At 45.1% G+C, this 14,737-nt stretch overlaps 1 protein-coding gene across 3 annotated transcripts in view; it reads left to right on the top strand.

Annotated features, from left to right (window-relative positions):
- Positions 1-14,737, top strand: part of AXIN1 (axin 1) — a 94,068-nt gene that overhangs the window by 51,206 nt on the left and 28,125 nt on the right. For all 3 annotated transcript variants that reach the window (XM_080681630.1, XM_080681628.1, XM_080681629.1), the window contains exon 3: positions 12,513-12,653. In XM_080681630.1, the coding sequence (XP_080537756.1) occupies positions 12,513-12,653 (141 nt within the window). The remainder of the gene's footprint in view (positions 1-12,512; positions 12,654-14,737) is intronic.

The following is a 14,737-nucleotide window of genomic DNA, read 5'->3' as shown; positions in this document are numbered from 1 at the left end:
AGGTTGCAGGCTTGATTTCCAATAGGTGGCTTGCAGGAGGCGGCCGATTAGTGATTCTCCCTCATTATTGATTTTTCTATCTCTCTCTCTCTCCCTTCCTTTCTGAAATAAATAAAAGTATATGGAAGGAAGGGAGGGAGGGAGGGAGGGAGGGAGGGAGATCAATCAGCTGCCTCCTGCATGCCCCCTATTGAGGATCGAACCCAACCCAAGGATGTGCCCAGAAATTGAACCGGTGACCTCTTAGTGCATAGAACAGTGCTAAATCCACTGGGCTACACTGGCCAGGCTTTTGTTTCAGTTTTTGAATACTACCACATAAAGTTCCTCTTTCTCAATTCCATGTGAAAAATCTTAAAAATCTGATGTGAAACAGTTGTGTAAGTCCAGGTCTTGAAGAGACTTCTCTGGCATTTAAGAAACTGGCAGTGAGTAGGGTAAAGTTGATTTAAATGTGCAGTGTTTACTGAGCAGAAAGGAATGAGGTCTTTTGTTAACTCACCATGTTTGAACTCTCATTAGTAAGGTCCGTAAGTGACTTCTATAGAGTGCTATAATAATTTTGAAAGTGATATTCATATTTATTGTTCTATACATTTCAATAACTGCTTTGCAGGGATAACATACAGAAATATATTATTGTGAAAGTTATGCAGGCATACCTTGGAGATATTGTGGGTTCAGTTCTAGACTACTACAATGAAACAAGTAATGCAGTAAAGTGAGTCACAAATTTTTTTTGTTTCCCATTTCAAATAAAAGTTATGTTTACACTATAGTCTATTAAGTGTGCAATAGCATTATGTCTAAAAAATGTACATATCTTAATTAAAAAATACTTCATTGCTAAAAAAATGTGTACCATTACTGAGCCTTTGATGAGTCATAATCATTTGCTGGTGGAGGGTCTTACCTTCAATTTATAAAAAAAATGCAGTATCTGTGAAGCACAATAAAATAAGGTTTGCCTGAGAGAAATATGTTTGGTGCAGGAAAATTAGAAAATGCAGCCAAAACTGGTTTGGCTCAGTGGATAGAGCGTCGGCCTGTGGACTGAAGGGTCCCAGGTTCGATTCCGGTCAGGGGCATGTGCCTTGGTTGCGGGCACGTCCCCGGTGGGGGGTGTGCAGGAGGCAGCTGATCGATGTTTCTCTCTCATCGATGTTTCTAACTCTCTATCCTTCTCTCCCTTCCTCTCTGTAAAAACTCAATAAAATATATTAAAAAAAAAGAAAAAAAAAGAAAATGCAGTAAGCAAAAATATGAGTTGATGGCCCACTGCTCAGAGTTATCACTATTTTATCTAGATTTTAAAGTGTTACTGGTTTTTTTTTTTTTTTTTAAAATATATTTTTTATTGACTTTTTACAGAGAGGAAGAGAGAGGGATAGAAAGTTAGAAACATCGATGAGAGACATCGATCAGCCGCCTCCTGCACGCCCCCTACTGGGGATGTGCCCGCAACCCAGGTACATGCCCTTGACCGGAATCGAACCCGGGACCCTTCAGTCCGCAGGCCGATGATCCATCCACTGAGCCAAACCGGTCAGGGCTAAAGTGTTACTGGTTTGAGTAGTATAGCTACATGTGAGAATTATGGCAAAGAAAAAGTGATACCAGCCCGGCTCATGTGGCTCAGTGGTTGAGCTTCCACCTATCAACCAGGAGATCATGGTTTGATTCCCGGTCCTGGCACATGCCCAGGTTTCGGCTCAATCTCCAGTAGGGGGCGAGCAGGAGGCAGTCGATCAATGATTCTCTCATCATTGATGTTTCTCTCTCCCTCTCCCTTCCTCTCTTTGAAATCAATAAAAACATATGTTTTTTAAAAAAGTGATACCAGGTGGGACCCACCTGTGCCTTCTCTTCTACAACTGTCATACCAGCTGCACTGACCCTTTTCCAGTCGTGAGCTTAGGCTCCCCTAAGTAGGATGTCCTTCTGACTAAAGCCTTTAATCTGGGTTGTTAAGCATTTGTATTGACTCTCAAAGAAAGCTAGTTTGAAGTGTGGGATTTAACTGCAACTTGCAGCCTTTAATACCCAGTTCTTCTCCCACTCGGTGCTAGGGACACTGTGCCCTGACTGGAGTGCGTGATTGCCAGTCTGAGTTGAGGGCTTTCTATATCATATGCCAGCAAGTGCTCCATGTATGCTATTCGTAACTCTTGGAATCCTTGTGAAGCAACTGTTGTCATCCCATTTTGCAGGGAAGGAAGGAAAGGTCAGTTAGCAAGTAGTGGCCCTGAGAGCTGCTCTAGAGCCAGCATTCTCTACTGTCCACCTCTGGAAGGGACAAATGAGAATGGTCATCCAGCAGCCATCTGGCCCAGTCTGTGCTGTGCCTGTTCTACTGAACGCACATCATCCTGTTTGATTTGACCAAAATGGGCCTTTGATGTGTTGTGCAATTCGGAGTTCATTCACAGTGGCAGGCAGTGTGCTCCAGCTGTATAATAAAAATAAATAAGTCTGCACGAGTGTGAAGCCATGAAGTGACTTCATGGCACAGGTATCATGATGGCCAAGCAGGCAGCTTGCACCTGGTATAACCAGGTGACTTATTTTTCTCAGCCTTCATCTCCTCCCATCCTGAGTTACCTCAGTTATATCATAGAGGCAATAAGAGCCCAGTGGTCCATGTATGAGTGGAAGCTGTCTGTTCAAGCTTCTGACATCACCTGTTCCTGCCCCTAACAGTGACCCCAAGTGTCTATCATCTAAGTAGAACTCACAATGGATATGTAAGTGTAGTGAATGGGGGGCTTCATGGAGGGGCTGTTTATTAACCTTGGCTGATCATTTGCATAAAGGCCAAATTCCTGATTTTGCATGGAGGACATAAAATAGAGATTTTTATAGCTGACATTGACCTGATTTCTATTTCTATTTCATTTTTTAGTGTAAACTTTTTGACCTTTGGATGCAAAGCTATTTGTTGTAGAAGTGATAGTATGTGTGTGTGAACACAGGCAACATGCACCTAAGTCATCAGTGCTGCTACAAAACAAACAGAAGCTCATCTCACCTGTGGGTTGGTACCCTGCATTTTGTACTAATCTGATAATCCTCACCCAAGTATATTTTTTCCATTGATTTTTAGGGTGTGGAAGGGAGAGGGAGAGACAGGGAGAAACATAGATGTGAGATAGAGGCATCGATTGGTTGCCTCTTGAACCCACCTGGGTGAGGGCCGGGGAGTTGATGGCAACCAAGGTACATGCCCTTGACCGGAATCAAACCCGGGAACCTTCAGTCCACAGGCCAAGGCTCTATCCACTGATCCAAACCAGGTAGGGCCATTTTGTACTAATTTGAAATGAAGTGTTCTAACTATTCTGCCTCCTTTGTCTTAGTCATTTCCTCGTGGTTTTGAAGATTATATTGTGAGAAGACAGAGCTCTAGGAGCAAATTGCTTGGTTGGGAAACAGGCCCCTCCTTTCTTTTTCCTAACGGTCAGGCTTGAGAGTAACACTGGTCCAAAGGCTGGTGGTATCTCTGGATGATAACCTTTTTGTTCAGTTGTGGCTCCTTGAGGGTAGTAGAAAAGAGCTGTGGTCTGGGAGCCCTACATCCAGGTTTGGGTCTAGACTCCCACATCCTCCTGTGAGAGAGCGACAGAGCTGGGTGGGTGCTGGTCCTGCCAGTATGAAGTACTGTCACTGTGAGAGATCTGTACCCTTCAACTCTAGGGATAACGCAGGTGGCCATTGCTAGGTGAGTGGAGAAACAAGCCTCCATATCACAGAGCACCACCTGGCACAGAAGGGATGACTACTGATCCAGACAGTGACCTTCATGGATCTCAGAATCCATGTGCCAAGTGAAAGGAGCCCCAAAAAAGGGAACATGTACTCCCTGTGTGGTGGTGCCATTTATGCAGAATTCTAAAAGATGCAAAGTAACCTCAAATGAGAGTGGTGGGGGTGGAGGGGGACTGGACAGAGGAATTATAAAGGTGCACAAGGAATTTTTATGGGGTGATGAATGTGTTCATTATGTTGGTCTTGGTGATGATTTCATGGGTGTAGTTGACATACATCAGAATCATCACATTGTCCACTTTAATTATGCAAAGTTTATTGTATGTCACACTTCAGCAAAGCTGTTTTTACAAAAGCAGTTTATGTGCCTTGATCTAGGGGGATTTAGGCTTTTAGGACCAGAGGGTACAGCAGTATTCATTTCCCTAAAGGCTTGGACAGAGCTCAGCTGTTTGCTTCCATGGGGCCGTGACAGGTGTGGGCTCCTGTGCCTGCAGGCTGTCGGTCAGGTCTCAGTGAGGACCAGGCTCCAGGGAACGGTGGTGTCATTGGAAGCTGCTTCCGGCAGGAGATGGTTGGTAACATGCAGTGCTGTTCTTGCCTGCATGTCTGCTGGCTCCATGGCAAATTGATGGCAATTCTGCATGGTCTGAGCTCAGTGGATAATGTTGACAAGTCAGTCTGGAAGGTGCTCATCCTGGCTGCGGCCATTTGGTCCCTGCACACCACACCAGGTGGCTGTCTGCCAAGTGGTGCCTTGTTCCTGAATCTCTTTCAATGAGTGCTTGTTTCCTGAGCTCCTTTCCACACTTCTTCTCAGGAAGATCAAACAGGAAGGTACACTTGATGTTACCGGAGTCTGTGGTGGGGTGGCCGTACACTTGTGCTGACCGTAATATGATCAAGGACCACCCTCTGGCCCTAGCCGGTTTTGCTCAGTGGATAGAGCATCAGACTGAAGGGTCCTGGTTTAGATTCTGGTCAGTTGCAGGCTTGATCCCCGCCTCTGTTGGGGTGCGTGCGGGAGGCAACCAATCAATGTGTCTCTCTCACATCGATCTTTTCTCTTTCTGTGTCTCTCCTCCTTTCCACTCTCTAAAAATCAATGGGAAAATATCCTCAGGTGAGGATTAACCAAAAAACCCCTAAACAACAAACAAAACAACAACAAAAAAGGTGGGTGGAGAAACAAGCCTCCATATCACAGAACATACCTGGCTCAGAAGGGAGTGTTTACCTCCATTATGGGACCCTCTGACACTTGGCTGTGGAGGCTTCTGGTCACTGCAGAGTGTCCTGGGCATGTCACATTCAGCCCCTGTAGCAGGCTATGCACTCAGGTTCTTTGCTGTGTGCCAGTGTTCAATTCTCTTGCATAGTTTATGCCTATTGCCCTTTGTCCACGAGGTAATGAAGGTCGTGTATCCGCTCTTCTGGGATACAGGACAACACACACCAGAGTCCAAACCACACTCCTCTCCTTGGTTTACCTTTCTGGAAGCCAGTGGTGGTGATGTCCCAGGTTTCTGTCTGCCCAGTGACTGTCCCCTGCCCTTCTGGTGCCAGAGCCCTTCCCTGGACACAGAGGGTACGGAAGGAGTGCTATGGTGGGAACATGGCTGAGGCCAGTCCCTTAAGGTGTGGGCTCTAGGCTCAAACAGGAACAAGAAAATGTTCACAGACGCATGGGGCCATGATCAGGTATAAACAGAAATGAAAGGAATGGATTCTAATCTACTGGATAAATAAAAATCTGACAGTCCACACTGATATAAATAAATGTGGCAGAAGGAGTCTTCCTCATAGTAGAATGCCAAATAATAAATACAGCTCAAATGATGACATTAGAAACTCACTGGGTGCTCTAGCTGGTTTTGTTCAGTAGATAGACCGGCAGCCTGCGCACTGAAGGGTCCCAGGTTCGATTCCTGTGAAGGGCACATGCCTGGGTTGCGGGCTTGATCCCCAATAGGGGATGTGCAGGAGGCAGCCAGTCAATGATTCTCTCTCATCATTGATGTTTCTATCTCTTTTTCCCTCTCCCTTCCTCTCTGAAATCAATAAAGATATACTAAGGAAGGGAGGGAGGGAGGAAAGGGAAAGTCACTGGGTGTTAATAGAGTATGTACGTTCCCCATGAATGCCTATTGATTGCAAAGGAAAAATAATAAATTAAGAGTGGAAAAACTTGGCAGGCACTTGGTTTGCCTCCATTATGGAACCAGTCAACATGATGTTCTTCTTGATGTGATACAGCATCATTTCTTTCATGTTCCTGCCAAAAATGCCTGATGTGAATCTCATAGCAAGGAAACAATGAGACATTCTACAGAACAACTGGTATGGATTCTTAAGAATGTCATGGTCAGGAAGGGTGAAGACTGATGGCCTGTCCAGGTTAAAGGACATTGAAGACACATCATAGTCAATGTGCAGTTATGGCCTGAATCTTTTACATAAAAATATCTCTAAAGGCATTACTGAGCCAGTGGAGGAAGTCTGAGTTTAGGCCTTTCGATTAGTGATCGATATTGTATGGGTTGACTGCCTGTTGCCCTTGGCTTGTGGAAAGATAAGAGCCACTATGAGTTACAGGTAGGGGCATAATACCTCACTTTAGCCTTAGCCCTGGGAGTAGGCAGAGGAGTCATCAACCAGTCTTGAGAACCTGCCTCCAGCAACCATAGGGGGGCAGGTGGGTAGGGCTTGTTACCTTCCAAGGAGTGAAAGATGGACAAGCTGACAGGTGGTATTTTTGAAGTGTCTGGGTGTACAAATCTCTTTGAGACCCTGCTTTCTGTTCTTTTGGATACATATCAAGAAGTGAAATTACTGGATCATGTGGTAATTCTGTTTTAAGTTTTAGAAACTGCCATACTATGCTCCATTTTACATTCCCACCAGTAGTGCACAAGGTTCCACAGAAATTGAAAATAACCAAAAACCTAGAATTCTAATCCAGTGAAAATGTCCTTCAAGAATGAAGAGGAGCCCTAGCTGGTTTGGCTCAGTGGATAGAGCATCAGCCTGCGGACTGAAAGGTCCCAGGTTCGATTGCAGTCAAGGGCTCATGCCCGGGTTGTGGGCTCGATCCTCTCTAGGGGGCATGCAGGAGACAGCCGATCAATGATTCTCTCTCATCATTGATGTTTCTATCTCTTCTCTTTCCCTTCCTTTCTGAAATCAGTTAAAATATATATATTTATTTATTTTATTATTATTTTTTTTTTAAAGAGAATGAAGGAGAGCTCTGGTGGGTGTGGCTTGGTTGATTGGAGCGTCATCCCATGCACCTAAGGGTCGAGGGTTCAATCCCCAGGCGGGATGTGTATGGGAGGCAACCAATTAACCAATTGGTGTTTCTCTCTCATATTGATATTTCTCTCTCCCTTTCCCTTCCTCTCTCATTTTTTTTTTAAAAATATTTTTATTGATTTTTTACAGAGGGGAAGGGAGAGGGATAGAGAGTTAAAAACATCGATGAGAGAGAAACATCGATCAGCTGCCTCCTGCACACCTCCTACTGAGGATGTGCCTGCAACCAAGGTACATGCCCTTGGCCGGAATCGAACCTGGGACCTTTCAGTCCGCAGACGGATGCTCTATCCACTGAGCCAAACCGGTTAGGGCTTCCTCTCTCTCTTAAAAAAAAAAAAAATGAAGGGGAAATAAAGACTGTTTCAGACAGACAAACACAGAAAGTTGTCACCAGCAGCCCCTTACTAAAGGAGATACCTAAGGATGTTCTTCAGGCAGAAGGAAAATGCTCTCAGGTAGAAACTCCTGGACACACAGAGGAAAAGGCAAATGTGGGGTAACTCTAGTTGACTTTCAGTTGGTAAAACAATAATAATAATGTCTTGTGAGGTTTAAGACATATATAGAATTAAAATACAGGATACCAGTAGCACACCAGTGTGTGAGGAAGGTGAAGGGAGGAAATTCTGACCTTGTGTTGCCTTGAAAGAGGTAAATGCATTTAATTGGACTTCAATACATAAAGGCTACCTATTGTAATCTTTACAGGAATCACTACCAGAATAGTAAAAGGGTTACTTTATTAGAGGGAGGAGATGGAACATGAAAAATATTCAAAAAGCTGGCAAGAAAGAACAAAACAAATAGGACCAATGACAAACAGCAAGTTAAAATGGTGGCCCCACGTTCAGTGATCAAACTCAGTGCAGCAGGACTAAGTGATACAATTAAAAGAAAAAACTGTCAAACTGGATCTTAACAAAAAACACAAAAGTAAGAGAATATAGAAAGGTTAAGTGTAAAAAGATGGAAAATGAAAGTCCTGCGAACAACAGCCAGAGAGCAGTCAATACAGGCAGGATGAGGGCCCGGGGAACATGCTTGTATGGGTCCCAGCAGGTTTTATTCTGAGAACTTTGAAAGCTATAGAGGAGTTGGACGTTTCCCTAGATGCACCACTTGAGGAGTTAGCCATATTTGTTGTGCCCATATTCTTGTAGGAGTTTGTGTCTGCACATCAGCACACATGCATACACACACACACACACGCATGCACACATACTTCCCTCCCACCTCTGGTCCTGGAGTTCCCCACATGACATTTCCTCTCACACCTCACTAGTCAGAATTTTCTTTGTCACATCAGCCTGCAGTGAAGGCCCAGCGGCTTTGTTTTCCATGGCAAGAAGTGAGCACTAACCTGTCCCAAGAGCCAGCTTCACTGTTTAGAACTTTAAAAAAGTAAACAGGTGATGGGTAGCGCTTCCTCCTTTCTCTTCTCTTCCCTTTGTTCTCTGAACTTGGAGTGCATGTACATTGTGGGATTTGATCTGCACTGAACACTACAGAAAATTAAAAATCCATGTTTTCCCTGCTTATCACCTTAAAGATGAATTTTCTGGGAGCTGTCAGAGGAGGAAGGCAGATATAACGGACGCATCGAAGTCTGAGACTTGGTCCTATGCTGACATCATTCCTGTCCCATGGGGGGAGGTGAAGGTGGGCACGTGCGGGTGTGTGGGGCTCTTCAGTATGATATGTGGGCTCGGGCTTCCGTGCTGTGATACCTTTTTCTCTTTAATTCGAATTTTTTTGTTTGTTTGACCAAATGAGTGTTTATTCAAAGTTACCAAAGTGTAATATTCCTTAAATGTAAAAAGGAAACTGAAAAACAAACAGTTCAGCACTTGGCCTGTAATTTGAATTTCAATCCGGTGGCTGTTGGATGACGATATTGGTGGTTTTATTTTTTAAGTGCCAGAAGAATAACTGTCATTTAAAAAAATGAGTTTTTGATAAAGCAAAGAAGGTGATGTTGCATATCATTTCTTCTGCTCTGTTGTCAGATACAGTCTAGACAAGTAGGTGTAAACAGGACCTAGGGACAGACTGTCCACATCCTAAAGTTATCCCTGTCCTTCCTGTAAATCTTTGGACATGATGCTTTCCTAAGAGCCTTCATAGCCCTGCCTTTGCCCAGAACATATTAGTGGCCTCCAAGGATGCCCTCAGGCTACATTGGGTGGGTCAGAAATACTGTGTATATTGGATAGTGACTAACCCCCTGGGTGTAGCTCCCCCTCTGTGGTGCTGGAATGATGAACATCTGCTTCCTGAGCTGGTAGATAACTTATGTGGCCTAGTTACTGTCCATTGCTGTGACCTCGATGGCTGGAAGAGTAGGAGTACTGAACATAGTTGGCACTGTTTTGGGGTTTGTGGCCTCAGGTTCTGCTCTTGCCGAGGCCCCAAGGGCACATAGCCCTCCTCTGTGGGCCTGCCTTCCAAACCCACTGTCTGACCCAGCCCAGCTCCACATAGCCTGCGTGACAGGTGTCCATGATACCAGGGTATCCTGCGGTCTCATTAATAAAAGTGCCTTTTCCTAGGTATGCGCATGACATGAAATGGGGCTTCCAGAAGGTTCTGTTCATCAGGCAATGGGTGTCCACAGGGATTCTGTCAGCTTAGAAACAATCTGGTCTCTCCTCTTTCTACACTGAGGACACTGAAGTCCAAAGGACAGGGTGATGCATCCCAGGTCCTGGCAGTCAGGACAGCCTGTCATTCACCAGTACAGCAAGTGCTCAAGGACTGTGAGCAGCAACTCTAATCAGAAGTGAGGCTGGGGCTGTGGGGACTATGACTGGGGTCCATTGTGCACATCACTGAGCATTCAGCATGAAAACCCCAGCCTCCTACACAGACATGGGGCCTTCAGACAACCTTAGTCCTATCCCACTTTCATCATGACCTGTAGAGGCCTGACAGAGGTGGCTATTCAAGGACAGTCTTTGGGAAGAAGAGGTGGTGTTGGAACACAAAGCCAAGGACATTAGTGAGGGGGTCAGGAAAGCTGAAGTGTAGATAGATCAGTATAGACACTAGAATAGATATGTGTATGAGGGAAGTCCAGATATAATGCAGAGAAAGATTCAGTATTTAGTGTTAACAACTGGCTTTCCATTTTGATGCAAGAAAGTGAGGTAGATTTTACATCCACATGAATTTCAGGTAAAGATCTAAATTTTTTAAAATTAAGATAAATAGAAGAATATATTTATAATTTGGAATGAGGAGGGCCTACCTGTGTAAGATTGGGGGAAAATCTCTAAAGGAAGAGGTTTCCAAGTCTGATTTCATAAAAATAAAACATTTTGTATGACCAAAATTAACATAAATGAGATATTTTTTACAAGTGACTTTAGCCCTGGCTGGGTGGTTCAGTTGGTAGGAGTGTTGTCCCATACACCAAAAGGTTGCAGGTATAGGTTCAGTGTTCAGTCAGGGCATGGACAGGAGGCAACTGGTCAATGTTTCTCTGTCCCATTGATGTTTCTCTCACTCCCTTCTTCCCGCCTTCCCTCCCTTCCCCTATCTCTCTAAAATCAATAAACATATCCTCGGTTGAGGATTTTTTTTTAAGTGACTTTAGAGAAAAAAATATTTTTTATATATAGCCAGAGGTTAATAGTAAGAATATTTAAGACCAATGTAAATCATTAAGAGCCCAGCTGGGTGTGACTCAGCAGTTGAGCATGGACCCAGGAACCAAGAGGTTACTGGTTCAATTCCTGGTCAGGGCACATGCCCAGATTGTGGGCTCAATCCCCAGTAAGGGGCGTGCAAGAGGCAGCTTATTAATGATTCTCTCTCATTATTGACTAGTAGCCCTGCACAAGAATCTGTGCGCCAGTAGCTCTCTGTGGGACCTGGCCGCTCTGCGCCTGCTGCCCAAAGGCTCTCCTCGGCCCAGAGGCCCATCTGCGGCTGGGCGCGGAATGCTTGCCTCGTCATCGCAGTAAGCATTCTGCCAGGCTGCTCACACTACCCGCTGTCAGCAGTCACCCCCCGGGACTGGGGGACTCTGGTGGGGCTGAGAGGACTGGGCGCCGCCATCTTGTGGCTCTGGGTGCCGCCATCTTTGTGACTGAATGACGGTTAATTTGCATATTACCTTTTAAAAATATACATATATACATATATACATACATATATATATATATACATATATATATATATATTATTGATTCTCTACAGAGAGGAAGGGAGAGGGGTAGAGAGCCAGAAACATCGATGAGAGATTGAGAGAGAGACATTGATCAGCTGCCTCCTATACATCCCCCACTGGGGATGTGCTGGCAACCAAGGTACATACCCTTGACTGGAATCGAACCTGGGACCCCTCAGTCCGCAGGCCAATGGTGTATCCACTGAGCCAAACCTGTCAGGGCAACATATTACCCTTTTATTAGATAGGATGTTTCTATCTCCCTCTCCCTTACTCTCTCTGAAATCAATAAAAACAATTTTTTTAAAAAATCACTAAGAAACTCATAATCAGCACAGTAGAAAATGGGCAAAAGGCATGAATTGGGTAACTTACAGAGGGAGTAATTTAAACGACAACCAAAACTGCCAGCATGACTGTTAACTAAAATAAATTGTCATTTTCTGGCTAATCACATGACAATTGGAGGTGAATGCCACTCAGGGAGTGACTGGAGGGCAGAATGAACACTCTGTTAAACTTACGTACTTTCCCCTTAAACTTACGTACTTTCCCCCCCGCCATCCCCTACATTCCATTTTGTGGCGGTTCTCAGACATATGCACAGGAGTTCTGGCTGCCTTGGAAGTGGGCCTACACAAGGAGTGGGCAAGGGTTGACGCTGCTGCTGGAACATCCAGGAGGTTGGGTGTACTTTGCAGCAAATAAGTCTGTTCTTTTTTTTTTTTTTTTTTTTTTAATATATTTTATTGATTTTTTACAGAGAGGAAGGGAGAGGGATAGAGAGTTAGAAACATCAATGAGAGAGAAACATCGATCAGCTGCCTCCTGCACACCTCCCACTGGGGATGTGCCCGCAACCAAGGTACATGCCCTTGACCGGAATCGAACCCGGGACCCTTCGGTCCGCAGGCCGACGCTCTATCCACTGAGCCAAACCGGTACCGGCAAGTCTGTTCTTTAGAAGAAGGACAAGCAGAACAGCTGTGTCATGTTCCTAGTGACATGCATAAAAATGCAAATCCAAATAATAATCTGTGTGTTCACTTACACATCTACTTAAATACAGAGGAAAGACCTGGGGCTTAACCGATCCCACTGGGGGATGGGAGGCAGGAAGAAGATGCCAGCCCTTTTTACTTTTTCTTGAATTGTTTGCATTTGTAGTTCGTATAGAAGGATATCCATATGATTCTGAAAACGTGGATTAATAGGAGATGATGTTGGGCTGCTGTTGACGTGCCTTCCTTCTTTGCAGATATGGATCCTGGCGGGAGCCTGTCAACCCCTACTATGTCAACTCTGGCTATGCCCTCGCTCCAGCCACCAGCACCAATGACAGTGAGCAGCAGAGCCTCTCCAGCGACGCGGACAGCCTGTCCCTCACTGACAGCAGTGTGTAAGTCCCCCCTGCCTGGGTGAGTGCAGCCCTCATGGAGCATGATAGCCTGTGCCAGTCCGAGCTGGGGCTTTATCTTGACGGAAAGTGACTTGTGGCCTTTCTCCCAACTTGGTGTTGGTGCATCTGACGTACAGACAGACAAGCTGCATTGCAGGAAGTGTTTAAAATCCTAATAAGTGTGGCTTAGTTGGTTGAGTGTCGTCCTATGTACTGGGAGGTCACCGGTTTGATTCCCGGTTGGGGCACATGTTCAGGTTGCAGGCTAGACCCCCAGTGCGGGGTTGGGGAGGCGGGGCGCCATGCGGGAGGTAGCCGATCACTGTTTCTTAACTCTCTCCTTCTCCCTTCTCTCTGAAATCAATAAAAACTTTTTTTTTTAAATCCTAACATAAACTGGAATTGAGTATTGCATTAGTTGCTTTTCTCTGAGGCCAAGGTTACAGGAACCTTTGAAAGAGGAGAAACCATGGGGTGACATTGAAACAAATTTTAGGGCTGCCTGGGCTAGAGCACTTTGGTTCTGTTTTTCTCTTTGGTTTTTATAGTGTGGGGTTCACTCTAAAGATCAGCACTGGTTAGCAGCCAAGCAGAGGGTGACTGCCTGCCCAGGCAAATGTGACCCTGGAAGGCTGCACTGCTGTGCAGGTGCATTTCTTGTCCTCACTGTTATGCACTTACCAGTTTTTTAAATTTAGAAATTGTCATATAGGTGAGCAGTCCCCTATCATTTCACCATGGGAAGACAGGGAGATGCAAGCAAGAGAGGAAGTTGGTGCAGCTGGTTCTGTGTGCTGGCCCAGTGCCCAGATATTTCAACTGAGGCTTTGCATGTCCAAGAGGTCTCAGTGACCACAAACAGCCATGTTGAGCCTCCGTGTTCTCTGTGGTGGCAGCAGATCTTACTTGTTTTCTGACACCTCCTTCACATTGGCAGATGGCTTGTTGGGGTGCAAGTGCACATTAGAAGCTTGATGGTATCAAACATTGTCTTACTAGATAAGGGCATTGCCTGTCCCACCCGCTGAAGTCATTTGGGGTCTTGACCCTGCTGCCCATGATGTCAGACTTGCCCAGCTTTTGGTACTTTTGCCATTTGCTATCTGACCAGCACTGATAGGAAGTATTTGTTCAGGGTTGGGCTCTAGGGGTGGAGGCTGCCTCCTGGACACCCTCCAGCCTCAGGGCCAGAAAGCCTTTGGCTGTGACATTGAGCAGGTAGGTGTGAGCTCACTGACTGCAGGGTGTTAAGTGGATACTGAGAGGAACAGGCCAAATGAAATTAAAAAGCAAAGTTTATTGTTAGACCTGTGAACAGAAGGGTTGAGACCAAAGTAAGTAAGAGTAGGGAGGGCAGGTATTTCTATGTCTCTTACTTACGTGGGTGGGAGCGAACAGTTAAGGTGGATGCAGCTGCAGGAGGTTGCAGGGAGCTAACTCTAAAGCTGCTCTTCTTGGCCCCTTAGCTCTCTTTCCCTGAAATGAGAATAACAGGAAAACTGCAGAGAGGGCAGGAGCCCCAAGTGGGCACAGTGGAAAAGTACTGAGTGCAGGGGAAAGTATACCTTACACAGAGTTCTTTCCCCACAAAACTGAGACCTCATAGGGCCTAGAGCAACAAGCTGTCAGCTGGTCACAGGGAGACTTCTCCATCCAGCCTATTTCGTCATATGAAAAATTTGAGGAGTCATAGATTAAATAAGAAAGAAAATAAAGACTATTTGACCCAGTAAGCCCACTTCTAGGACTATATCCCAAGAAACCAGAAACACCAATCAGAAAGGATATATGCACCCCTATGTTCATAGCAGCACAATTTACCATAGCTAAGATTTAGAAACAGCCTAAATGCCCATCAGCAGATGAGTGGATTTGAAAACTGTGGTATATCTATACAATGGAATATTACGCTGCTGTAAAAATGAAGGAATTCTTACCATTTGCAACAGCATGGATGGAACTGGAGAGCATCATGCTAAGTGAAATAAGCCAGTCGGAGAAAGATAAATATCATATGATCTTACTCATTTGTGGTATATAATGAACAGCATAAACAGATGAACAAAAATAGAGCTGGGGGGGGG

Source organism: Plecotus auritus (assembly GCF_963455305.1).
Source record: "Plecotus auritus genome assembly, chromosome: 7".
NCBI classification, from domain to species: domain Eukaryota; kingdom Metazoa; phylum Chordata; class Mammalia; order Chiroptera; family Vespertilionidae; genus Plecotus; species Plecotus auritus.
Note: the sequence above shows the minus strand (reverse complement) of the source record. Positions and strands in the feature narration are given on the sequence as shown.